The 27624-nt window shown below is 34.7% G+C and overlaps 1 protein-coding gene across 1 annotated transcript in view; it reads left to right on the plus strand.

Annotated features, from left to right (window-relative positions):
• The window catches only part of LOC139098236 (zwei Ig domain protein zig-8-like), a 97772-nt gene extending 71892 nt beyond the window's left edge, over window positions 1-25880 (plus strand). The window contains exons 4-8 of the mRNA XM_070650366.1: window positions 20723-21102; window positions 21382-21475; window positions 21572-21699; window positions 24045-24213; window positions 25693-25880. Coding sequence (XP_070506467.1) covers window positions 20723-21102; window positions 21382-21475; window positions 21572-21699; window positions 24045-24213; window positions 25693-25817 — 896 coding nt within the window. The 3' untranslated portion in view covers window positions 25818-25880. The remainder of the gene's footprint in view (window positions 1-20722; window positions 21103-21381; window positions 21476-21571; window positions 21700-24044; window positions 24214-25692) is intronic.
• The last annotated feature ends 1744 nt before the right edge of the window (window positions 25881-27624 follow it).

Here is a 27624-nt window from a genome sequence, read left to right on the forward strand (position 1 = left end):
GATGTGCATCACTATCTCTATCGCCATCCTCTTTCCATGAGTTTTCGGGGTGCTCTTGTGATCGCTTGCCTTCTTCAAAATCAAATTTGAAGTCTTTACTAATTCGAGCTTCACGCTTTTAGGGACTGTAGTGGTATTTATGTGTCATGAGAGCATACTAGTTACCTGTTAGGGGTCGGCATGTCATAATTGTGTGGATGTGACCCAAATAATCAAGCCACTACGCCACCAAGTCATTCCAACTCACACAACCCCAATTTCACTACGATAAAATTCATACATCCCTGATAAAGCCAAAAAAAATGTCCGAATAATCATGTATAAGTATACCCTCGACAGCAATAAAGTCTTTTGCAGACACCTATCTATCCTATCATACATAACAAACATACAGATAAGCGATAAGCAACTTTGGTCTATAAAAAATCAACACAAAAAAGCTTAATTCCTCTCAATAAGTTATATTCCCTAGACATGCAGCTCAAAAATTATCTACCAAAAACAATTTTAGTTTTTTTTTTTATTCTCATGCCATCACTTATGTTTAATTACTTTCATTTAACTATGCTTGAATATTTAAGCAGCCAGTAGCATCAGCCAGCATGGCTGTGTGTACTTTTTTGTCTATTGTTAATGAAGAGAAATATTTCATATGTGTTTGCATAGGGCGACGAGGAAGAAGATCCTTTAAAAAAATATAAAGAAGCTCATTAAAAAGCTTCAACTACTTAAGAACAGTCACTGACAATTACAGTTAAATTGTAGCAGCAATTAATTAAGAGTCATTTATCATCAGTGCCATAAAAAATATTTTAATAAGTCCAAAAAAAAAAAAAAAAAACTGGAATTTTATAGTCTCAATCCATTTTAATAAGCTGTTCTGTATCATTCATAAAAATAAAAAATATATTGTGACTTTCCCTTTTTTTTGACGACTGTCGCTGCTCGCTGCTTTTGTTATAATGTAAGTCAAGTTGATCTGTAGACAATAAGTGCCCATTTTTATGACTGCAAAAGTTCCTCATTTTACCTCATTTCATATTTTTTATGACTTAAATAAAATGTTTTTTGAATCACATAAACCGTCCGTTGTGCGGATGGAGGATATTGAATGGCACGAGTGGGGACTAAAGAGTTGATGGATCACTTAAAGAGGGTCCATTCTCATTTGAATAAAAGAAATGCTTTGGACATTTATGCGCCAGAAGAACATCCAAAATCCGTAAACTTAAAGTAAATTCTGAAGTGGATGACTGTGCGACAGAATGAAAATGATCAAGTAAGGAAGTCACTTATTGAGTTTGTCGTATAAGGCGCATTTTTTGAATGACTTGTCATCTTGATCAATTTGTTATAAGTTGTATCTAATTCAGTGGTGGTCAACCTTTGGTTTTTTGCAGCACAACTTGTTAGTAAGCCTCGATCAAAACTGCCTGGACAAACTAGCATGCAGCAGCATACAGATTACCCAAAACTCTTCAAAATCATCTCAGTCTGACTAATTTCCACCAAACTCCTCCCATCCCCAAAATTACTCATTGAAGCATCAAGCCAGTTAGTCAAATCTTTACACAACGTCACATTAGTCACGCAATAATGCGCTAAACAACTTATTTTATTCTATCCAGCACGTTTTACGAATGATTTAATTTTATAATCCACTCCAGCGAAATTTTGTGTGTTTTTTTTTGCAGTTCCTCGTATTTCGTTTTGTATCTCTTATTGGATTCTTTGTGTGACAAGTTAGACTTAAAAAAATAAATGTCTTCTTTGTTTTCCTTTTTTTTGCCTGCTTCATTCAAGTCATTCAAAGCCTAAAAGTTTTTCCTTTTTCTTCTTCGTCTCTCACTGGTGCCTTCTTCTATTTCACTTCACTTCCCCTTTTAGTTGTTTCTCGTTTCCTTTTTTTCTCTTCTTATTATTTTCTTTTTTTGTTCCTTTAAAGCAGTGGTGCGCAACCTTTTTTGTTCCATGGCACGCCTTAGTGGCCAGCCTCGACCGAAGCCGCACACTGCATACAGCTCATGACATTTTTAACCATTTCTGACGACATACCAATGTGCCGCATCACACAGGTTGTCCACTCCTGCTTTAAAACATTGTCATGATGATTCCTTTTCAATGACTCTAAATGGATGGAAAATAAAATGAGATAAAAGGATGTGAAATGAAATATTTTTTTCTTCCTTTAAATTTTTTCTGTGAAAGCAGCAGAATTAAGAAAGTTTGCTTTATTGTGGTTTGATGATTAAGACGCAGCAACTGGGGAAGATAAATATATCAGTTAATATCAGTGATGATCAAAGTGATGAGAAATGTCAATATGAGTTTAATGAAATTTCACGTAGGTGAGCCAAAAAAAGAAATTGGAAGGAGTTGAGTGACTGTTGTTGGAGGCAATTTTAGCTCCAATTGTAGGTGTATTTTTACTGTGTCCTTTGTTTATTAGGTTTCGTTTTTAAATATTAACATCTGAAGTACTCGAACCGTCCCACATATTAAAGTCCTTTTCTGAGTTCAATTTATAAATCGTGTAGATGTATGTCATGTAATTGGAGAAATCATTCAAGTCCAAAACCTTCTGTTTTTGTTGCAGCAGTAACAAGGATAGAGAAATATATGTAATTTAATAGGGTATATCGTTATACAGTCGAATAACCTCCGTTAGCTCAGAGATAAGAGCATGCGACCGAAAATCGTAGGACGTGGGTTCGAGTCCCATTTGGGATCCGTTATTCAGAATAATATTTCTTGTGAAAAATCAACATTCCTGCGTTGCAAAAATCAAGAAATCGTGTCAATTAATTGGATTAAAAGCGTCAAAGTTTCTTGCTCGAGATCGAGATCAGGAAAGAATTGAGAGTCCTTAGTTTGAATGCTACATAGATTAAGTTTTAACCATCAAATGTCAAATTCGTTCATCCTGAATCGTTACTCGATTTCACATTATGTGCTGTTTCCAAAATTTCTGAGTAAGCTTAGGGTAAGCCTCTTTTGGTTGTTACTTGTTCCAACTCACAAATCATTCATCGAACAGCACAACTAATTCGCTAAAGCATTGTTAGGTAACCGTGTACTAACTGTAAGATCCAAAGTTGCTCTGACGGCACCAGGACGACTAATTTGGACTCATTTTTCAGGCGAAAAATGCAAATTCCCCGCATTGTACCATTTGGAAATGTCTATAAAATTCAAATGTGTCTAACCCCATCCTCAAATGTCATAATACCACAAAAATAACCAAACTCTCTCATATTCTTAGAAGGAATTGCACCTAAAGGCAATTCTCGTTCACAATAATTTAAAAATACTTGAATGAAAAATTGTCAACTTCAATTGACATTTTACAGCAATTTATAATATTAAATTGAAAGCATGCGTCCGTTAAATACACAATAAGAGTACAGCAATCCCCATAGCAAAATGTCTCCTTAAAAAGATCCAATAAAATGCTAATTTTTGAAATTAAAAGAAGAAAATTTATTATTTCATAGGATGATGTACAAAATGCCGACAGCAATTCATAATGCTCAAAAGAAAAGAAAGTCACAAAAAGCAGAACAAATGCTTTTATCGTCGATAAATTTAATTGTCGTTTCTTTTCTTTCCACGGTTTTATTTACAAAATAAAAAGGCAAGGAATGAAAGAAAAATAATTATGAAGCCACACACAATGTATTAAGTACAACAACAAAAATACAGCACAAAATAAAAATAATGACTTGATATCAACAATAATTTATTGAATGACGACAATTCGTCAGCATTAAAGAAGTATTAGAGCGACAATTAGATATGGGGGTAAAGGGAAGGCAATCGTTAAAAAGGAAAGGACAAACTAACTGTAATTAACAACACCTTTTGTCAGATTTATTCAGGCTGGATGGATGGAGATGGGATTGTGGTTTTGTGAACTTTAACTTTTTATCTTCTTATTTAAGTCAGGGATGGATTTATCACTTTTTGGGAGTTGGATTATTCCAGAGTTCGAAGTTTACCTTTAGTTGAGTCGATTCCTGAGCAGATTTGAATAAACTTTTCACAAAATTTTCCTTAAAAAATCCGAATCGACTTCAAGCTTTTTCAGAGCTTTGGATTTCCTAAAATAGCCCAGGTTCCTAAAATAGACCAGGTTTCTAAAAATAGACCAGGCTCCTAAATAGGGTCAATATGCTTCCTATGTATGAATCAAAGTCAGTAAACATAGTCAGTTCACCTAAGACCGATTTGTCCGGTACTGGTACGGTATGGTTCCATAATAGTACACCACTCGGTACAGGAATGGTACAGGTATTTAACAGGTATGTAACAGTTATGGTACAGGTATGGAACAGGTATGGACAATGGAGTTTTATAACTGATAATGGCTTTAGAAACAAAAATGCCTTGATAGCTCACTTAGCAAGGTGCAGGTCACGAAAATTTACGGTGAATTTGAGCTCGAAGGTTCGAATCCCAACATCAGTTTAGTGATTTTTCGGAAGTTAAGCTATTTTGGTTTTTTAAGTGTGTTGCAGTTTAATAAGGGAACTGAGAATTAAGCAACAAACAACTAAACTCAAAATCAGTGACAGCCCCGTTGTGTGCCTCGACACACTATTGTAGTGGTAGGCAATCTGTGTGACGCGGCACTAGCGAGACGTAAAAAATCTCAGGTGTGCTTAATTTTTCAACCAAAATGGCCCACCGTGTAAAAATGTTAGAATAGCACTGCCATAGATCCAAGCTCTACCTACTTAACTAGCTTTCCTATAAACCTACATGTGCATCACAACTATATCCATAAAATATTCAATTTATACCAAATAATCTCATTCTTAACTCTTTTCATAGCTCCAACTCCGATTTCTTTCCATTCCACCACTATCCCAATTTATGTACGCCTTTCCAACAAAACTGTCGCTCCCCCCGCCAAACTTCATTCCTCCCGACAACTTCCTTGAGACTCAATGTCTGAAAGGTCGATTACGATGTAAAGAAAAGAGAACTTTTCTTTCAAAGATTTATTACATCACTTAATGGATATATATCGAATGAACTACGGCAGTGGTAGTAAAATAAAAAAAGAATTTATTTCTTCATGCTGAACTGCCAAGTTGAGTGGAAAGACAATGGAAAGTTTAATCGTACAAGATGTTGGTCGATTTTGTCGGATGTATAATAAAAATGGGATAAAAAAAAGTATGAAAATGAGCTAATAATCCTAATAATTAATGTTGATGATTTCAATACGTAATGATTCTTAAATGTTTTGGTCATAACTCTTTTTATGAGCTTCATGCCTATGCCATTACTTAATCGGTTTTTGTCCCTTCCTTTGATGGACATGATAATGATTATGTAAGCATTTTGTCTGATGATGGTGCCTGATGATATGATTTAATGGCCTTAATGAGAGGGACATTCATCAATGTTCAAGGTCTGATGATGTTCTGTGAACTATTTTGTCTTGTTTTAATGGAAGTGACGAGTCAACCCTCGCCAGTTTCTAAATCAGTGGTGGACAACCTTTTATTTGTCATGGGACACATTATTGGAAAAAGCCTCGATCGAAATCGTACAATGCATATGGTTTATGGAATTTCGAACAGTGGACCGTGACACACAGGTTGTCCACCACTGATCTAAAGTACAAGACTTAATATAATCCTATAAGGAAATTCCCAATTGGTTGAAAGGAGAAATTCTCACATCGCAGCTCACAATAGTGGACCGCGGCCCACAGGTTGTCCACAACTGGCCTGTACACAAGACATAAAATAATCCTTTAAGGAAATTCCCAATTGGTTGAAAACGAAAATTTCGCAGCTGACATTGCCGTCATTTAGAGGGTAAAACTAAAGCCTCTCTGCCTCGACAATTTTCCATTCAATTAAGCTCAAATTTGATGGAAATATACAGTTTTAGTGTTCCTTTAAGGGAAAAAAAAATCCAGCTGCGATGTTGTCTCTTTAACGACCTTGAATTTTAGCATTTTGTGATTTCGTACGAGAGAAATTTGATCTGACAGTTTATGGCAATGAAGTGAACTTGATTCCTCTTTTTTTGAACTGAGGATGGTAAAAATTTTTAGATGTTTTTGGCACCGCATGCAAGTTTGGTGAATTATGATTCTGTGGATAATGAATGGACATATTTGCATAATTGGAATGAGATTGCTGATGTGCAATTTTCAATTCAATAAGCAGGCATGATGCTGATTCCAAAAATATCATTTTCAGGTCCATTTTATCTCCATATCCATCGATTCGACATTTTACCAAATTGGTTCCAATCGATTCCTCCATTTAAAAAGACAATGTAAAAATCCCCATATGTATGAAGATTGAAACTGATAAGCCGTGACACAGAAACTGCCGTTCTGGTTATCCGCCGTCAAATGACTTTCATACTCGCACGCCTTTCCTATAAAGGATACACAAACAATAATAAAGTAAAAAATAATAAAAGAAAATAGAAAATTTGGAAAAAAAAAAAGTTTTTCATTCATCTTCCATCTGCTCACTTTCAACTTCGGTCATGGACAAACACAATTTTCTCATTTTTATGTTTTCATTGTGCGTCGTCTATTGTTGTAAAAAAAAAAGAGCTTTTGCTACATGAAAATTGGTTCAAAAGTCTATGTTTTGATGTTATGCCATGGATGTGAGACGCATTTGAGCTTTCAACTTTTTGTGGATCTTTGTTGTTTTACTTATTGTTGAGGTTATAGTGAGTAAAGTTAGTTATCGTTTGGGCATAGACTTGTCATCATTAAGTTCTAACGTATTTTTGTCCACTTGAGGATGATAATGAGTAGTTCCAATTAATTCAAAGTGAGTGGTACGACATTAATATAGCAGTTTGTCATGCACTGTTTCTGATTATGATGGATAGGATTGAAGGATTTGACATCTGAAAAGGACACATCATAGGAAGCTCTGGTAAACTTAAGGTAGATTTAGGTTCTTTAGGTGGCCTAAAGTGGTATAATGTGGCTTAATGTGGCTCAATGTGGCTTAAAGGGACTTAAGGTGACAAAATAGTGATGAGGTCTGATCTTTATCTGCTCCTTAGACACTGTCCTTTAGTGATGATAGACAATCAAAAGTATTAAGCTGGCTGTCTGTACATTCGGACGACTCTTCAACCCGAAGTTGAAATTTGTATTAAAAATTCCAGTTTCATGTCGATAACTTGATGAATACGCTCTAAAGCAGCTTCATAAAATTGACATACGAATCAAAACAACCTAAAACAAGAGCGTAATCAGGATAGGTTTTGGAGTAGCACCCCTCTTTTGGGCAAAAACCCGACAAGCTCGGTTACCCAGAACTAGAGTTGTCAATTATTTGGGTTTTTACTATTTGTACAAATACCAAATACCCAAATATCGAGACCCCCAAATATTGTACAAATACCAAATATTTTCGAAAGTATGGATATGATACTAAAAACATATGAATTTTCAAAAATTTGCCGGTATATTCACACTTAGTGTATAATTAGTAGGGTTTCTGGAAGCGGTTTTCCAAAAACCGCAAAACCGCACTTTTTGACCTTAAAATGCGGTTTTTAAAAAACCGCGGTTTTGAATGAAAAAACCGCAGTTTTAGAGCTTTGTATGGAAAAAATTCATTTAAATCCACAAAATGCAAATTTTTGAAGAAAATTTTCAAAAATAAATTTGAAATTTCTATTAACTTAAAAATTGGACTAAAATCTTACAATTTGGTAAGAACAACTTTAATTTTAAAAGTTTTTGCTACAAATAATTTTTTTCAATATTCTATCAACCAATTTGGAACTGAATCTGAATAAAATGGAGGAAAATAGAAAGATTTAATACTTTAATGCATAAAACACCGAATTTAAATTTTTTCAAAAAATTTTATACTTTTGTTTGCAAATTGAAAACCGCAAAAAACCGCAAAACCGCGGTTTTTGAAATTTTGGAAAACCGCAAAACCGCGGTTTTGAAAAAACGCGGTTTTTCAGAAACCCTAATTATTAATTAGTAATAACAATCAACTTAAAAGTGATGAAATTAATAGTTTTATAAAGAATCATAATGAAAAATAACTAAAATATTAACTTATTTTCAGTCATATGATTAGGAAATTTCGACTTAAAACTTTCTATGCAGAGAAGGTTCGTTCAACACTTGTTAACATAGCTTGAATGGATTTCAACGAAATATACCGCACATCTAACTTGTCAGTCCTGTTTTTAGTGTTTTTGAATGATTTAATGTCTTGATCTAAGTCTATTCATGAATACAGCCATTCTAATCATAAGGACATGAAATGCGATTTTCTATCTTTTCGTCCTGACTTTCAAAACCACAATATGAGTTAAATTTATGTATTTATTAGATATTTAATCAAAACAATGCTCAAAAATTCTAAAAAAATTTATATTTGAAGATTTTTTTGAAAAATTTCATACTTGCTTTACATTTAACTCTTATATTAGTATATACAAATTATTTGGTTTGAAATTACAAATTATTTGGTGACCCAAATAGTTTCAAAATGGACCAAATACCCAAATATTGGTATTTGTAATTGACAACCCTACCCAGAACTCAAAGACTCGGATTTTGTATGGAAAAGTCGACTCAAGTCGACTCGATTTCATATAAAATTCTAGTCTACTTCGTGCTCTGTCATAGACCCAATCTCCATAAAAACCTAGAACACCTAACCCAAAATGTCTACCTTACAAGCCTCAACCCATTAAAAATTAAGTCCCTCAAAAAATCGTTCAACAAAACATTTTTCATCATTTTTCGTGAGCTCTCATTTAACAGCACAAAAATTTTATGAGTGACTTTATTATAGCCATTGCAAAAGTAAAAGAGTATAAAAATGAAGCTCAACGATTAGTCCATTTAAAGTGACAGCAATTTATGATCTTTAAAAAAAAAGAAAATATGTCAAAAGTAAAGAAGATCCAACAAAGTACAAAGTTTTCATTAAAAAGTGTTGGACATGAAAAAAAAAGGACAGGAAATGTGTTTTTTTAATTCTTTCTTTCTTTTTTTGGAAGGTACCAAAAAGTGTTTTTCTTTTTCACGCTTTACTAATTTTTGCTTCTCTTCTCTCTTTTCCTTCCTTAGTTCCGTTCTTAATGATTGAAAAAAAAAAGAATTTTCTTTTGGTAATGAATAGGAGCAATAATGAATCACAAAAAGTTTCGGTGTGTTATTGAGAAAGGTTTTTTTTCTCTTGTGCTTTTTGGGGGGACCGTTCTTCAATGATGTAACGCGAGGAATTGACTTTTTACCCCATCCTCACCCCAGTGTCCTCTTTTGTTTATAACAAAATCTCAATGGAAATGAACAATGGAAATTCATTGTTTGAGGCATTTTCCTCTAGCTGAACCCCCCTACCTCTCCACCCAGGGGCGCAGCCAGTTTTACTAGGGGTGCTGACCGTTTTTTGGAAAAAAATTTTAAAAAAGATAATAAAATTTGAAAATTAAAAAAACGTTACAAAATAAACGGTTAATTAATTCTGAAAGGGTGATTGGTGCCCCCAATGCCACCCTGGCTACGTCCTACTGGACTCCTACCGCTCCACTCCCTATCCCTCCTAATCAGAGTTGCAAAACAGGTGCCTGTGTCAAACAAAAACCGTACAAATTCTTGAAAATTTACAAGGTTTTTTATACAAAACCATACAAATGATCAAGAATTTGTACGAATTTTAGGGGAATTACAGGCACCTGTTTCTACTCCCCATCCCCCTAATCACGTTACCTAACATCTAAAAATCCCCCCTAAACACAAAACTTTTTTATCTGTGATGAAAGATGAAATAAAAACGAAAATTTTTATGTTCGATGTTCTCAACAGACTCAAATACTTTGGTTATCAGGGGGTGGAATTTTATTATTGATTGTTTTTTTTTCTTGTGTTGCAAAAATCCTTGAAAAGTTTTTGAAGTTATTCCTTTATTGTATTATTATTCTATTTTTTGAGGATGGATGGGGTCTGAATTTTAGTGGTTTTATGTGAATTTTTTAATGATTATTATTATTTGTGAGTTTTATGAGAAGTTGTTTAGACTTTGGTAATTTTTTGATATTGCTGTAGGATGTCTAGGTAGGTAAAGGCAGTATTGATTGACATGTGATGGAAATTGAATCAGAGATGACAGATAGATGCTTTATGAAATATGGTACATTTTTGTACCTTTAAATCAGTTGATTGTTGAACAGCTTTAAAAAGGCAATGTTAGGTGATAACTCAAAATTGAACTCATATTTTTGTGGTGTCTCAACCAGTAGTGGGAGCCACTTATCTTTCGCGAAACATCTTGGCGAAGCCTATAATGAAATCGCATACTTATATGTCACGACACAGAGACTGCCCAACACTTATCTGAGGAAATTGGAATCTGGTGTAACGAGCCATATTTATGCAAATCTGTCAATGCGAAAGTGAGGTCACTGTGACCGACTGGTTAGGCAGCAGAACGGATATCTGTACCATTCTCTTGTGAGAACGTGGGTTCAATTCCCATCAGTGATCGAATTTTGAATCATTATTACAGAGCAATGGTGAATCCCACACCTTGGTGATTAACCTCGACTGAAACCGAACACGTCATAAAGTTCATGACATTTCCAATAATTTTTGGAGGCACACTAGTGTACTTCGGCATACAGATTGTCCACCAATGATATAGAGTGTTATCGATATGACAAGGATTATTAACACATGACATTACAATTTGCTTAAAAAGATTAGATTTGAGTATTCAATTTGTTTATCTTAATACTTGATCCATTTGAAAGTAATTCAAACATTTAACAAACCATTCAGTATCTCATTCAAATTTGTAACTATTATGTATGTTTCCTGAACAGAAAGGGAGCACGATCATGAGTATCCTCGATAATTTAAGTATCCTTAATGATACCCGAGCAGCACAGTGTTACAAACTGCATTTTTTGTCGTAGATGCATCTTCCTACCTTATTTTCAATAAGATGTTGCAGAGATGCCTTAGTGAACATCGAATGCTGTTCAGGATATTCATTAATCAGTACTCATGAGCATGCTCAATTAGATGGTCATTATCTCTTATGGTTAGTCTTGGGTTAGTCGTAGCAGAGCTTTGCCACGCTCCTCTGCAGAGTGTTGTTAAAATTGTTCCTTCTACCATGTTTACGATTATGTCGGACCCAAGATAATCTTAAATATTCATCTCAAATTTCATGAAATTACCTCTGCAGTCTGCAACATCAATTCCAATTAATCAACAGCCACCTTAGTTCCAACTCTCAAAAAAACTTTTCTATTTGCTCTCGTTTGCAACAATTTAATGGATATAAAAAAACTTCATTACCAACAGATATATTGGTAAAGCTTTAATTTAATTTTCTACTTTGAAAAGCTTGAAATAATATCTATTGATTGCCAAATAATTGAGTATGAAATCATGTTTGGAAGTGGGATTTAGAGCGAGAAATTAGAAACAAGAAGAAGCACGAGAAGCTTGGCTTGATGATTCACAATTTTGAGGTTATGTTAAATTTTAAGCCACAAAAAAAAGTCTTTAAAAAAAGTTGTTGGCTGCAGCATAAAATATTTAAGCAAAATTTTCCACGAACAACCAAGCCTAAAAATAAAAAACGGAAGCAGAAGCTCATGTGCACACATAAAGCAACTCAGAAAATCAATTCATTTGCTTACCATTCATTTATTTGCTTTCATCCGTTGTGCAAATATTTGGGCTCCTTTATTCATTCAAAAAAGTATCATACAGTGTGGTACCTTTAATTCAATTCAGCTTTATTCATGGATATGTTTGCCGTGTGTGCTGTATAAAAAATACAATGAAGCATTTTTATAAAAAAAAAATTCTCAAGTTTGGGATGTGATATTTAATAGTTTTATGATTTCAATGCTTTTTGTGCTTTGTCTGGGTGAGCATGACTTGAAGTTTTTACTTTTTCTGGGAATAAGTTTGTATTTTAGAATAAAAATTCTATAGGCTTTAGGCAAATTATGAATAGAATTCTATAGGCTGGAGGCAGAATATAGAAAATGAATTGAAATCGGCAATAAAACTCAATAAATTATGGCAAAAAATGCTTATTTTTGGAGTTCTGATGAAATATTATTCTGAATTTTTAAAGACATTAGAATGTTTTGAATTTGTATTCTATCGTCGACAGCAGTGGTGGGTAATATGTGTGCTGCGACACATTAATATACAAAAAAGTGCAGTTGCTCAATAAAGATTGCCTACCAATGGTCCACAATATTTTTCCGGAAGTCACACAGTGTAGAAATGGCTAAAAAACCAGGACCAAGCTAGTATGACTGTTTCTCTGGGTATATCAATGCCACAATTTGTGTGTCGCGGATATACAAACCGAGTTGATGTAAAAAAGCTCCCAAATTCAACTATACTTTTCGGACCCTTACTTACTTACTTCGCTGGCCGTACAGATCAACTGTGATCCATGGTCTTCCTCAGATGTCGCCTAAAGCTGGTTCTATCGCCGGCTTCCGCCTGCCAATTGCCAATACCAAATGCAATGCTGTTTCTATCGACAGCTTCCAATTAGAAGTTCTTCGGGAACGAATCCGCGACCTTTGAATCCCGACTTCCTACTCAACTAGACCATTGGCGCTTTATCGCTGCCGTCTAAACTTAATTCCTGATTTTTCGGGTATAAAATATTTCTTCAATCTCAATTCCATCTCGATCTCAAGAATCTGCTGAAGTCGAAACATCTGGAACCCATAATGTATTGTTCGGCAATAGTAATGAAGAAAGGCTTCAGAGCTGCGTTATGGAAGAATACGAAGCGAAGTCTCGATGGCCCTCCAATCATGATTACTGTCCACTGTTTCCCCGAGCGACACAAATTAAGAAAGCCAAGTCACGGAAAGTTTGAGGCTTCGCTTAACTTCTATTAAAAACACCTAATCAAAGCTGTTTATTTTTGGCAATCATATGGACAGCAGCAGCTTTCATTTTGTAATAATAAGAAGTGTTTACTTGAGACTTAAAAGCTCTATGGCGGAGCCTTCTTTTTTGTGTCGCTTGAGTTCTCAGCTTCAGTTGGCTGTTTGATGATGCGTTTATAACTCAAAATCCTAATTTTTTGTTCCAAAAGCCACCAAGAAACCACAGAATCAGAATCTCAGCCAATATCTTCTTTGATTAAATAAAGTCATATGCACATACCACATATCTCAGTTTGAGGTTAAATCTTATCTTTTTATTAAATTTTCTCTCAATATGCTATAATTTTTTGCAAAACAAAACCCCAAGTTGCTTACATGTTTGCATCCTACAACAAAAAAGGATGCTTTATGGTGTAAATTTTACCTAGAAACAACCTTAACATTTTTTGCTGACATTTTTGCCTGTAATACTAGTCTTTGGTAGACTTTGCAACTGTTTATTGAATTCAAAAATTGCAACTTTGTTCCAAAACCTCATCAAAGGTATCTATGACAATTGTAAAGAAAAAATCTCAAAAACAATTTCCTCAAAGGTAGCAAACATCAATGGAAATAGAAGGGAATAAAAATTCTATAATGCATGGTTTTGATGCAGAGAAGAGAAGCTCGAAAATAGACATAGAAGGTATAAATATAGAATTGGAATTAAGAGAGGCTTCTGGAGGAGAAGCATACTGGATTAAAGGCCGAGAGACATAGATGAAGAAGGCTTCGCAAAGGAACATTTAGGGCTTTCTAAAGGAGTCCTAATGGCAGTCATATGGATGTCACATGGAGGAGGCTTCCATTAGGTGTTACTAAAAGAGCTTTAGCTGAGCCTTTTCCATTACCAAACACATACGAGTGACATTACCCGAGTGACACAAATAAAAAAGGCTCTGTCAAGGAGCTTTTAAGACTCCGCTAACCCTAGCAAGCAAGGAGATTGCTCTCAATAGTAGAGCAAGCTGAAAGTAAAGCTCAAGCGCAGCTCATTTGGTACATTAAAGTACAGCAAGCTCTCGATTGCAAGATATTTGCCTGTTAGGGTCAGGCTCCTTAAAAGAGGCTAAAAGGCAATCATGGAGACTGCTTCCTTTTGGAGTTCATAAACAAGTTTTGGAGCCTATTTACTTCATTTGTGTCACTTTGGACGGAGGTGTAATGGCTCCATTAGATCTCTTTAAAGGAGGCCAAATGGCAGCCATGTGAATACCTCATGGACGTGGATTCCATTTGGTGGCAATAAACGAGCTTAAAAAGAGCCTGCTTCACTTGTGTTGCTATGGACGGATCATTTATTGCTCTACTAAGATTCTTTAAAGAAGGCTAAATGGCAGCCATGTGAATGCGACATTGAGGCGACATAGAACTGAGCCTTATGAGCTCCCTGGCAGTTACGTGACGAAGCCCACTCTATTTTGTGTCTCTCAGAGGAAATAGATATATCATGATACCTAGAATGTCTGCTAACCTTCCAGAACACAATAATTTTTTAATTGAATTAAATCTGATCCTTTTTTCCCCATTTCACAGTCGGAAGTCCTTCACTTAATCGACAATTAAAATTCCCATTACCAAAGCAACAAATTAAATCATCGTTATATCCATCAAATATCGAGTTTGCAAGTCTAGAAATCTTACAAAAACGTAAAGAATAAAAAATCTAATCTGAAATGTTTTTTTCATACCATTCAGAGGAAATGATCCTTGAGAAGAATGAAAAGCATCAACATAGAGACAGAAAGGCGTGAGTTAAAGAAAGAAAAGAAACGGAAATAATACAAGTAGCACTGGATGGATAAATAAATGTATTCATAATGCCTGCCATTTCCTTAATGTTGTTTTCTCATAATATTAAAGCTTAAATTCAGCTATGGTACCTATACAATAATTTTGTATTCATATTTAAGCGTTATTAGACGAAAAAATTATTTCCTTTCCATTTCATATTCCGTTCCTTATGCTATTTGGTGCTATATACACCAATGAATTCTGTGGCATCAAAATTGGGGAATTGAATAATTTACTCGCATAGAAGACACAGTGTGTATAACGCACAAGTGACTGAGATGTAAATTTATTTAAAGAGAATGGCATGAAACATAAAATGAAATTTCAGAGATGAACCACCATAACAGCACAGCGGAATGTGCGGTACGATCAACAATAACAATAATAAATATGGTTCTACACTCATTACGCTTACTCTACGAGTGACATACTCGCAATCTAATGTTGAAACATAAAAAAATAGCGACGATGATGATATATGGGGAATGGAAATGTGTGGACAGGGGGATGTGTGGGGATGCAGTGGAAGATTTTGAGCTTTTAAAATGAGTTTAATTTTCCTTTAGCTGAAATCATTTGAAGCATTTAAAAGCATTGTTCCGTACTTTGTGCTGTCTCTGAAGAGAATCGAGCTCACGACTTTACAAGAGAGAATTCAACAAAATCCTGACTTGTTGCCTGACTCACAGACAGAATCTAAATATAATAGAATAGAATAAAAAAGAATACAGGATTTGCTTGCAGTCAAGGCAGCGCTGCGGTGGACTATCTGTTGTACTATCTTAAAGTCTCATCAGAACCCCTACGTCAGAACCCCTACGTCAGAAACCCCTTATCAGAACCCCTACGTTGAAGAAACCAACAATGTCCAAATAGCGATGTTTGCTTCTGTCCTCAACAACCGCATAATCCTTATCAAAGTGCTTAACCCGTTGCATACGTAACGACCTGCATCTACAAAGACTTTTTCCCTAACAGACCATGAGCATTCTTTCAAAAGTTTACCAAACTTTAATATGCTAGTTAAGCATGCTCGCAAACATGCTCCCTTAGAAAGCAAAGAGCGTGCTCTTAAGAGTAGGTCAAGTTGAGAGCAACGCTCACGAACATGCTCATCCAGTACATTTCAGATGAGTAAGCTCTCGAGAGTATGCGATATGCCAGTTAGCACTCTGCACTTGAAAGTATGCATTTTACCTGCTGGAGGGAATGACAGTTACTAAAATGCACTATAAAATTGAAGAATTATCAATATCATATCCAGATCTTTGTAGATTAAGCTACTTTGCCTTATTCTCGCACAAAAAAGTTGAATTCCACAAGTCTCGATACCTGATGTGGACTATCGAGATCAGTATTATCAGGACTAAGTAAATCGCTTAATTCTGCAGATAACCTGCTGCTCTGCTACAACAAAGCCTCCACATCTTCATATAATCCTCAAATACAATACTTTACAATAAGCCTCAAGCACCAAAATTCCAAAAACTCCCCAACAATTTATAAGCCAATCGAGGAAATTTCAAGCAAAATTTATTTCCATCATAAACAACATCCCCCTTTTCATGTATGTGCGGCTCTTAAAAAAAAACGTACAATGAATGAGGGAAAAGGCGTCAGAAGCATTTGCCAACCATGACGTTAATCAAATAAATTTCGTGTCTTCTCCTTTTTCATCCTCGCTCAACGCAAGCTAACTAAATAAAAATGTGTGTACATCACATCATCCTCTATGAAAGGAGCTTGAATGCCTTTAGAGTTTTTTTTTTCTGTCAGCCTGAGATGTTTAAATTTACATTCATTTAAACGAAGCGAATGCTTTACTTCCTTAGTGCCTAGACGTGGAAAAACAAAGTATACATTCACTTCCATTCACATCCAAGTCACGAGGATGAAATAAATGAAATTTTTTTTTTGTTTTAACGTTACTCAAAATCCGGATAGCACGTTGTATAGTTTTTGGCATTTGGTTTGTTCATTTATCTGTGGTTACATCCATTTGTTTGTGGTCTTTATGCACTAATAAATTTGTGGAATTATAGAGATTTTTGGACTTTCGTAAATGCTAAATTTATAATTACTGCATATATTTTTATTGAGAATTTTAGATTTAATACGGATTTATGTTGGTTGGATGTTATGTCCGCATAGATCTTGTTGTGGCTAATCTCATAAATATTTATCAGTGCTATTGTAAATTGAAGGCTTTTTGCTGGTCTGTTGTAGCTACAATGGCGCCTGTAGTCTATATCCCTTCTCAAATTGGAATATAGAATTAAACATCCCGATGTAGTCTCGATATTGAGAATTTGTCTAATTCGAGGACTGAGGAAACCCGAACTAAATGTGTTTGAGTAGGATTTGAGATATTCATTGATTGTTACCCAGAAAAGGATGAGTCAGTTAATCAATCCTAATTTTGGCAACAATCCAAGTTTGACTCTGACATGATGCCAAACTCAAATCGAATCCGATACAAACTCAGAGTCACCCCGGCCTAGAACCGGTTTAAAATCGATTAATCGATTTCTGCCATTTGAGTATGATCTAGATCCGGGTCTTCATCTAATCAATGTCGAGGTTAAGACATCAGGAACCAAAAGCTAACCGAACAGCAGACCGTGTTAACTAGAACACTAGTCCGTCGCCTTATTAATGGTAGGATGTGTCTAAATGATACCAAAAAATACAGTACTACCCGAATCCGACTAGACGAATCCATTATATCCCATTAGATCCCGAATCCACTAGTTTGTGCTTTTTGGACTATTTGTAATGTTTGTATGATTTTAAAGATTATGACGGATCCCCTTACTTAATTACTTACTTACCTACTGCAACCATGTCCCTATGTGGAGCCTGCAAATTCTCTGTCCGCACGTTGAGCTGACATTCTTTCATTACTGCTCTGCGCCAAGTAGCTTTTGGAGCTCCTGGTCGCCTTTTCCCTTGTGGATTCCATCCAAGGGCTGTGTAACAAACTTGTGTTTCTGTCCCAGCAATGACAATTTTCTTCCGAAGCGTATGCCCTATCCATGACGGATTCACGTGGACGGCCAAAGAACTCTTGGAAGGAGGCTGTTGATAGACACAGTTTTGTACTTTGTATTGGTAATTGGCAGACGGAATCCAGCAATAGAGCCAATTTTAAATGAAATCTGGGAGATGCATTGGATCAAAATTCATCTGTACGGTCAGCGAATTAAGATAGAATGTAAGACGGATTTGACAAGAATCGAACTTTCGCCTTCAATGAACCTCACTTGAAGCATTCAGACAGAATTCAATTACACTCGTCTACCGAGATTCCTGCTTCAACTCCATCTATTAGCCTTACACAAATATCCAGATAAACAAATAGCTTCATACCTCTATACTTAGACCTTTTTATTCAAATATCCAAAAAAAAATACTTCAAAGTCAAATCTACAGTCGGCATTCTCACTTCAGCTTATATCCAAAAGTTCCGCAAAAAAAAAAATCTCAACCTTCAACAATATTTATTTACCTTTTTCAACTTTTACCCCAACCTTCCCCTATCATGATTGACAATTTACAACTCTAGTTCTACTATATATTATTCCAATTTTCTTGGAAGCGATGAAAAGCTTACTACGGTGTATTCAAAGAAAATGAGATTTATGGTGCGAAAAAGGGCACATGAGGACTAACTCAAATCTTACTCAGTAGAGTCTTTTTTTTTCAATATATTCCTACATACATACACATCGACCACCCACTGTGGCTGACTACATTTCCTTAACGTCTAGAATCTGTTTACAAACATAAATTCTTACGGTGATGTGAGTAAGGAAAGACATTAGCATATTATGGAATGAGATGCATTTTTATTGCCTAAAACTTATTGAAATATGAGGCTTTTAATATTGTTTGCTGACGATGTGGCACAGCAGGAGGCATATAACTTAAATTATTGTATACCATAATGATAAGAAGCTGCTTTTAGTACCTAAAAAGGTCACAACACCTACTAAACAAACTGCAACATCTTTCAAGTCCATAAAGACAAAATGAACATTCAATTAGCCATTCCGATCATCATTTCAACACCTTATAACGTAAAATTGTAACAAGAAAAGAAAATGATAAGGCATAGAAAGGTTTTGTTGTTGTTCTTCTGGTATTTCCCAAGAGGAAATTTTTTAAAGACATGATGGCATTTTGTATAATCTATTTTAAATGAAGATTGTGCGATGAAAAAAAATGAGGGTGAAAAAGAGCAGGTTGAATACTACTCATTGAGAAATGCTGTCATCCCCTTAGGCATGCTGTAGATACACAAACAATAAAGTACGTTTTTACCTTTTCTTCTTTCACATCGTCCCTGTTATCTGACAAGAATTCCATATTCACACCGTTGTGTTAATGATTTTTTTTTTTTTTTGATCCTCTTTGATGAGATGCTTAAGATATGCTTGATCTTGAGATGTGAGGGTTTATGCATTTAAATTGGATTTGATGGTTGTTGATGATGGGAACTTAAAGGAAATGGATGAATTAAGATAATTTAAAGAATATTATGGGAATTTTAAAGAAGCTTATGAAAGCTTATTAGCTTAATACTTGGAAGCAGGAATATTTTAATGCATGATTCTTGAAATAGCACTCAAGGTTATGGTAGTTGAGTTCGACGTACTATGAGGTACAGTTTAAAACTTCAGGTCTGTGCATCTATAAAGCAAGAATTGTAGACCTGCGGTTCTTGGTCGAACCCCATTCTTAAGATGACAATCAAGCTTGGGAAATCTGAATATAGAATGGGATCTTGATTCTTGTATGAAATACTCGATTTGTGCTCGATGCAAGCTTTATCCCCTAACATACAAAGTGCATGCTCACATAATGGCCATACTCAAAACATGCTTTTCTCATACAAATGAACATGCTCACAAAAGTTAGTAAACTCAGAGTATGCTATTTTCCTGTTAGGGATCACTTCTGTTTTGTCACTGTTTGTAAAGAGGAATCTGCTTGTATCTTTTCTGCTTAAGCTTAGAAAAATTCTCGCTGACCGAGTCGGCTTAACAAGAACCACTAATAAGCCACTCTCTGTTTAGTCAAGTCTTATGTTCGATTCCTACCCACCCGGTAAATACTGTCTATTCTGAATAGACTGATATTTCTGATTCGAAAAGAGTTGGAAGCTGTTATTAGTTTTTTATGGAATCGAGTAGACTCGAGACGATATTTCGATACAGAACTCAAATCGACTGCTTGCTCTGGATTTGACTAGCTGTATGCAGAGTTATGCTTTCCCGAAATCCCGGTCTCTGTCCCGGTATCGAGAAAGCATATGCAGAGTTGGGTGAACTATGAAAAGTCCGGACTTTCCTAGTGCAGAATGGTGCACTTGTACAAAATGGAATCATGCCAATTCTGAACGGCAAAAGCTGTCGTGATATGATTTACCATCTCTAACTGTATATCTAGTTCTAAACACACCTGCTCACTCTGGTTTAAATATGAGAAGTATTCTTACAACTGTTTCAATATCACAATCCTCAATTTATCACATAAACGCCATCCATCCAACAGCATGCATGCTTGTTGATCTAAAGACATCAATAATGCACTCAAACTGAACACAATCATTGAACACTTGAAGCTACTTACGGTGTTAATATAATAAAAAGGATCTCACCTGCTCTTAAATAACTAGCTTATTGTATATCCATTTCTCCTTCACATTCAGGTTTTCCTTGTAATGATAAGACGATCCGATAATCCTCGTTTTCATCTTTCAATTTTCATTTGTAAAAATTCCATCTGTATCATCGCAATTTTATCTACGTTCCATTTCCATTTCCCATCCAACTCTCGATTTTCAGCATCGACTATCCACACTCTTATTGCCATCCACAATAATAATTTAATTTTATAGTCAATGCTTATGGCATTACAGTTGTTATCACCTTATATTACTTTTTTTTTCACACTGTCTTTAACATCCTGTACATAGGTTTCACATCAAAATTTGATCTGTATCATGATGAGCTGTTGGGATACGATGACGATGTAAATAATGTTAATAATCTATATGATATTGATGAGACAACGAGCATTGACAGTTTGCAACATGAAAAGCATCAACAGCAGCAGCAGGAACAGCATCAACAAATTATTGGACCAGACTTTGATTATGTGAATTTTCGTAATGTGTCGACCCTTGTCGATAATACCGCATATTTAAAGTGCTATGTCAAAAATATTGGCAATAAAACCGTATCATGGGTGCGACATCGCGGCATAAATTTGCTGACAGTTGGAACGACATCGTATACATCAGATAGTCGCTTTCAAAGTATTCATGATGCTGACAGTGAGGAATGGATATTGAAGGTATTTAGAGAATGTTTTTTTGAATTGTTATATAATTTTGGGTCAGTTGTGTGTTCATCAGGAACAGACTAGGAGCATGCTGATGAGTATGCTCGCAAAATTGACCATACTCAATTATGTTGGCTGAGTATGCTCATTGTCTGTTAGGGCATGTCTCACAACAGTTAAGATTTAAAGCTATACCAAACCAAACGAGCACTTCCTCAAGTATAATGATATCTAATTGGATTTTAATTAAATCAATGTCAATTTTAATGTGTTCCTCTATGTGGTTTTCAGATACGATATTCACAAGTTCGAGATAGCGGATTTTACGAATGCCAAATGTCCACAACACCCCCACGTGGCTATGCCATTTATTTGAATGTAGTAGGTACGCATGAGTGTCAATCGCTTATTTTAAGAACATTTAATGACAATAATTTTGCATTTTTTTGTGCTGCCTCTCTTGTTTCATCTGAAACTATAGAACCACTCACATCAATCATTGGAGGACCTGATGTATACATCAATTCTGGGTCAACAATCAATTTGACATGCATCGTTAAAAATTCACCAGAATCACCATTTGCTATGTTTTGGACGCATAATAACATTGTAAGCTGATTGATGAAATTTATCTATAAATTTAATTAGTCAAATTAAAAAATATGTAGCATTTCATCTGCGGATTTCAATAATTAATGACAAATAAGTAGCTTTTGGTATAATTTAATTAATTGACGATGTAGTTTTATGCTGCTTTAATTAGGCATCAAATTGTATTTAATTTGTGATATTTTACAATCAATGATTTAAGGCTATTTGAACATTGCAACACAATTAGGCGGAGATAAACCTGATTATATCTGGAAATTCTGAGAATTCCATTGTTGATTTGGGATAATAAGTTTGTTATTGTATGACATAATTAGGGGTTGTTCATTTATTACATAACTAGAGCATCGGGAGCACCCGTGGATACCATCTTAAGAATTTTCAACTTCACACGGCTTCATAAAATGGATTTACATGGCTTCTCATTACATTCCCCCGGATACCCCTCAATTTTCGGCTTCACATGGCTTTCGTTCTTGCATCAGCAAAGGAATTGGGTGTTTATAATATTGATGCTTTTAGTCGTAATCTCCTGACAAGGATCAGACACTCCAGTGGTACAGTACTGTACTTACTGTACTTTCCATACAAGTACAGTAAGTATTGTAAGTATTGTACTGTACTTACTGTACTTTCACATAAATTCAACAAGTACAGTAAGTACAGTACTGTACTTTTGGAGTGTCTGACCCTTGTCCCCTGATGGAGGTCGGGGATGAAAATTGAAATTTTGTAAAGATGTGGACGAGGTGGGGTCAAAATGCCGAATTTTCGCGTTACGTAACTTTATCAAAAAACAACATTTTTATACACAAATCCTGCCTATTTTGCACCAACACATGCTGCATTCATTCAAGTGTACTGCATAACATTACGGCAGACTGTAAAAATTAAGCTTTTTGGAAAATTCATTGAAATTTTTTTGCATTTTATTCTAATGGAAATGTGTTTGTAGAATGCATATTTTTAAGGGCTTTTAATAAGCTAAGATCAAAGTAAATAATTTGTATTTTTTGGAAATTTGAAACTACAACTATATTGGACAACATTTGTGATCTAAAAATATTTTTTAATTCTTAATAGCCTTAAAGTAAAATTTGGAATATTTATTTATATATTCAATTGACAAAATGAATCAGGAATAGTTAGAATGGAATGGGATAAAAAAAAGTAGTTCTGTTTGACCATGAAGATATCAATGGGGTTGAGGAGTTGGGTTTTTGTAAAATCATCTTCTTTTTTACGTCAAACGAACCCCAATTCCTGTATTTTATAAGAGCTTTAATAGTTTTACGATCAAAATACCACAAATCCCAATTGGCTGACCCAAAATCTAATTCTTGATCCAAATCCCAATTACTGGCAAAAATTCCAATTCCTGACAAAAATCCCACTTTCTAATCTAAAGACCACTTTTTCAATCACTAACCCAAAACCCTGACCTTATTTCCGAGCCATTATAATTTTTAGTAAGGTTAATTTTAAAGCAAAATTTGGCTTTCACTGGAAGCATCCCATCCAATCCTAAGAAACATTTCGGTATCATTCAATTTATATCTTGATTAAGAAGGGCCTAATTTTTTAAGAAATTGGAATACGTTTCAGAAATAAAGTTTAACACCCCTAAATCTTATACTCATCCCTTTAGATCAAATTCATCAATTTTCTAAGGCTTTTCCAGAGCTTGAAGTCAATTCGAATCAGTATTCGAATTTTATACGTCAAGTAGACTTGAGTCCATTTTTCATGCAAAATGCCCAAAGACTTCGAGTTGTGTCACTCTTCTACCACCTTCCGTCTGTATCGCATTCTGTCTGCACCCCCTTATGTTTGACTATAACCGACGATCTATTATAAAATCGAAGCAGAATTTAATTTTTTAAAAAATTATATTTAAATTGATGTAATTTTTCATCAATTTTCATTATTTTATTCTCCAACATCCGCCAATGATAAGAATTTGCAATAAAAAAATTATTTCAATTATTTTTGCCTCATCGTTGTGTTGCCAAGCAGAAGCATGTTTCCATTGTACACAAAAATTATGTCTTTAGTACGATTAAATTAATGAAAAATATTTTTGCTCCCTTTCAACATCCAAAAAATATAAAATAAAATAACGGAACGCCCATTACCATTCATTTTTCAATTATGTGAAATTTACACAAATTGGGGAATATTTGGCTGCTGATGAGCAAGCTTCCATTCGAGCATAAAAAAATATGATAATTTTTTAAAAAGGAGCAAAGATGAAATCGCTATTAAGGAACAGAAAAACCTTCAATATTCATTTATGTTCACAATATCTCATCCATGTTACTTCTCATTCCACAAATATTACACAGGAAATCAACTTTGATTCAGAACGCGGTGGAGTGAGTGTCATTACAGAAAAAGCTGATGTTACAACATCATATCTCTTGATACAAAAGGCAAGAGCATCAGATTCAGGTCAATATACATGCTCACCAAGTAATGCAAACAGCAAGAGTGTAAATGTACACGTATTAGCGGGTAAGTGTTGGTTCATTGTTCCTCATATACGCAGTCATTGTGTTTAATGAGTTTGAATTAAATTTCACACTTTTTAGCGCAAATGATTAAGGTTTGAGGGGTAGTAAATATGCTGAGATTAATGGCATTGTGGATGCTGCAGGTAGAATTTCTGATATTGGCTGTGATTAAGCTGATGTGTTTGATTTCCGTTTTTGCAGATTGCATATTGAAGCTTAATCAATTTTTGCAACAGATTTAAAAAGGTTTACAGACGATTAATTTGAATCTGTGAAATCAGAGGAACTGTGAAAAAGTGATATCTGGTTGAAAATTCATTTTGTTCCTTTTGACTTCATTTTGGACGAATCTACTCGAATAGCACAAGGCGGTCAATCGATTCAAAATCTGACACTAGACTAAAGTAACTCTGATGTGATGCCGGATTTGAATTGAATCCGATGTTGAACCAAGTTAAAGTCAGACAAAGCTGAGCCCTAACTTTGCATGCTTTCATAGTTCAAAAAGACCACTACTGTACCTATAACCAGTCTCTTTGCTTGTTAAGGGTTGCCGGATTAACCAATTTGCGCTATTCGGGTTAGCTTCCGGTTAATTTAAATCATGTTCAATTTCCTGACATGAAAATAGGCCTTAGACAGGCATCATGTTTATGCTTTCTCGCTATCGGGATCCGACCGAAAAATCCCGGGATTCTGAAAATTTCAATCTTGATCCCGATCCCGAAAATTTATCGGGACCGGGATTTCAAGAAAGCATAATCATGGTGTGGTAAGGTCACCTTTGCGTCTTGACATCAACTAGGTTACGTAGCCAAGCTCTAGCAACTATAATCTCTAAAACACAATGAGTATGCTCACTTAATTGAGTATGATCTTTGCTTATTCACAAATGTGTTATTCCGCATAGAATTTATGATTCATTAAGATACTCAATAGTGTCAAAAACTAGCCGTACAGATCCAAAGCATCCATATTTTCTAAGGTTTCCCGAAGTCTCGGGCTCGACAAATTCCCAAGACCGAGACCAAAATCGAGACCGAAACCAGAGTTGGCAGGACTTTGGAATCCGGAGTCCAAAAGTCCAAAAATTCTTATGTAGTCCGGAAAGTAAAAAAATGTTTTTGAAGTCCGGACTCCAGTGGACGCGCCTCCAAATTGGAGTCATGCAAACTCTGACCGAAACTATCATGAAAGTCTCAGTCTCAGCATAAGGAACCCTTAATATAGACTAAATTGAGTCTTATAATGGACATAACATCATCTGTAGCAACCTTCAAAGCAAAATCTCAGTTATTTCCCTCAAGCATCCTAAAAGTGCGCTAATCATCAACCGCATACACATGAAAAAACATCTCTATCTACATGCTCATGAAATATGAACACGAACATTATATATTCTAGATTTATTCCGCACAGCTTCATAATTACAAAGCATTAATCCTCATCCTATCATCCGTATTTTTATTTATACTTTCAGGTAGTAATCCTGAGGCAATGCATGGATCGGTGAAAAATCTACATCTGAATGTATTTATTATAGCTATAAATTTATCGATTTTCCTATATTCCAAATTTATTCATAATATTTATTCAATATCATAGTTATTCTAATTTTAAGAATGAATAATATGTTAGGCAGCAAAAATTGTATGTTTAAAGACTGGAAATAAAATAAAATAGAGACAAAAAAACAAAATTATGAGTTTTACATCCCTTTTGGGGCTGTGCCTTATTTTTGTTCGGTATCTACGGATGTATAAATATTTTTTTTTTCGGCATTTTCAGTCAAACATTCCATGGGAAATAGAGAAATGATGCTCAAGGTTGAAAGGAAGCAGGCAATTTTAGAAAAATATATATAAAAATTAATTTTGATCTTCTGTGAAGAGCTGCTGTAATGGAATAGCAAACAAAACTAAGAGAGCTTCTTGGAAATTGATGTGCTATATTTGAAAAAAAGGCTGAATGTTTTTTAATGAGTTATAACACTTACATCTAAATGATAATTAGTTTTAATTAGTGCTACAAATAGTCATTAATCTTGTTGTGAAAATTGATAAGCTAACAAGTTTGTAAGTAACTATTTTGATATAATACATCAATTCAATGTCTTCAAGTTAAAGGGAAAGGAGAATCTTTCTTGAAAAGGAGGTAAATCAAGGATAGACTGACAATCAGAATAGAAAAACGTTGAAAAAGCTACGAGAATATACTCTAATTGTTCAGGGCAATAAGAATCAAATTTAATAGTAAGATAAATTAGATAGTAATGATTCCTCAAAATCATCGAAATAGCTTAAGTAAGTTAATTAATCCAAAATTTGATACCAAGCAAACATGACTCTGCCATGGACTTAGATTCTTACCGAATCCGGTACCAAGTCAGAGTCACGAAGGCCTGGGGTTGAAGTTGTGATTGATAAACCAATTTCTGCTATTACCGTTTTTTTGTCCACTTGAAATTGATTTAGAAAAATTAACATTATGTCATCAATATGTTATATGAAGTCAAGAACAAGATAGGTTATTACTACGGAAATCAACTACAGAAGTATAAAACTAGCCAGTAGGACTATTATAACTAGCCAGTAGGACATAATCACGGTAAGAGTAAGGCAAAATATAGTATCCCTAGGCAGGTCGGCGTGACACCATTGCTAATTCGATGAGAATATTGTTTTTTCAAAGCCACACCAGACTTGGAACAATATTAGGTATTTGTCTTTTCTTCCTCGTTTGCTTTTCGAGGAACAAGCTTAAAGCCAAGAAGTAGCTAATTAGCGAAAAATACCTAATGTCTCGGCGTCATTGTAGTAATCCTTTCAATGTGTGTTAATATTAATAATTTTAGTAAAATTCGAAATTCGGAAATTTCAATCAAAAAATACAAAAATCGAACCCATGTCAAATAATTTCCAATCGAAGCAAATTCAATGTCAATAAACTCAACAAGAAAGCTTACAAAGCTTTAAAATATTGCTGTAAAACTCTTTAACGTTATTTTAAATTTTAAAAAATTTAATAAAAATTTTAAGTTCTTGTAATTTCATTAAAAATACAAATTTCCAGCAAGTCATTCGAAAATTTCCCATTAAAATCCAACAACAACCACAATTGCCATCAATCCAACAACTAAAAACTATCAAGAACAACAAAAGTCATGAAATCAACGAGAAAAAGAAGAATCCGTTCCAAAATTCAAATAATCCAGTCAATAATGACGAACGCACTCCAAAATAAAAAGAGACAGCACATCCAGCCGAGCGAGAAAGGAAGAAAACAAAAATAAAATAAAAGAAAAAAATTTCAAATCATTCATACACACAGAAAAATGTTAGTTCCATTCCCCTCACATTTTCTATCTCATTGTAAATTATTTTGAAATTTTCTTGCACTCAGTTGGAATCAT

Source organism: Chironomus tepperi, unplaced genomic scaffold (genome assembly GCF_022539635.2).
Source record: "Chironomus tepperi strain 1889 unplaced genomic scaffold, CSIRO-AGI_Ctep_v1 contig_445, whole genome shotgun sequence".
In the NCBI taxonomy this organism is placed as follows: Eukaryota; Metazoa; Arthropoda; class Insecta; order Diptera; family Chironomidae; genus Chironomus; species Chironomus tepperi.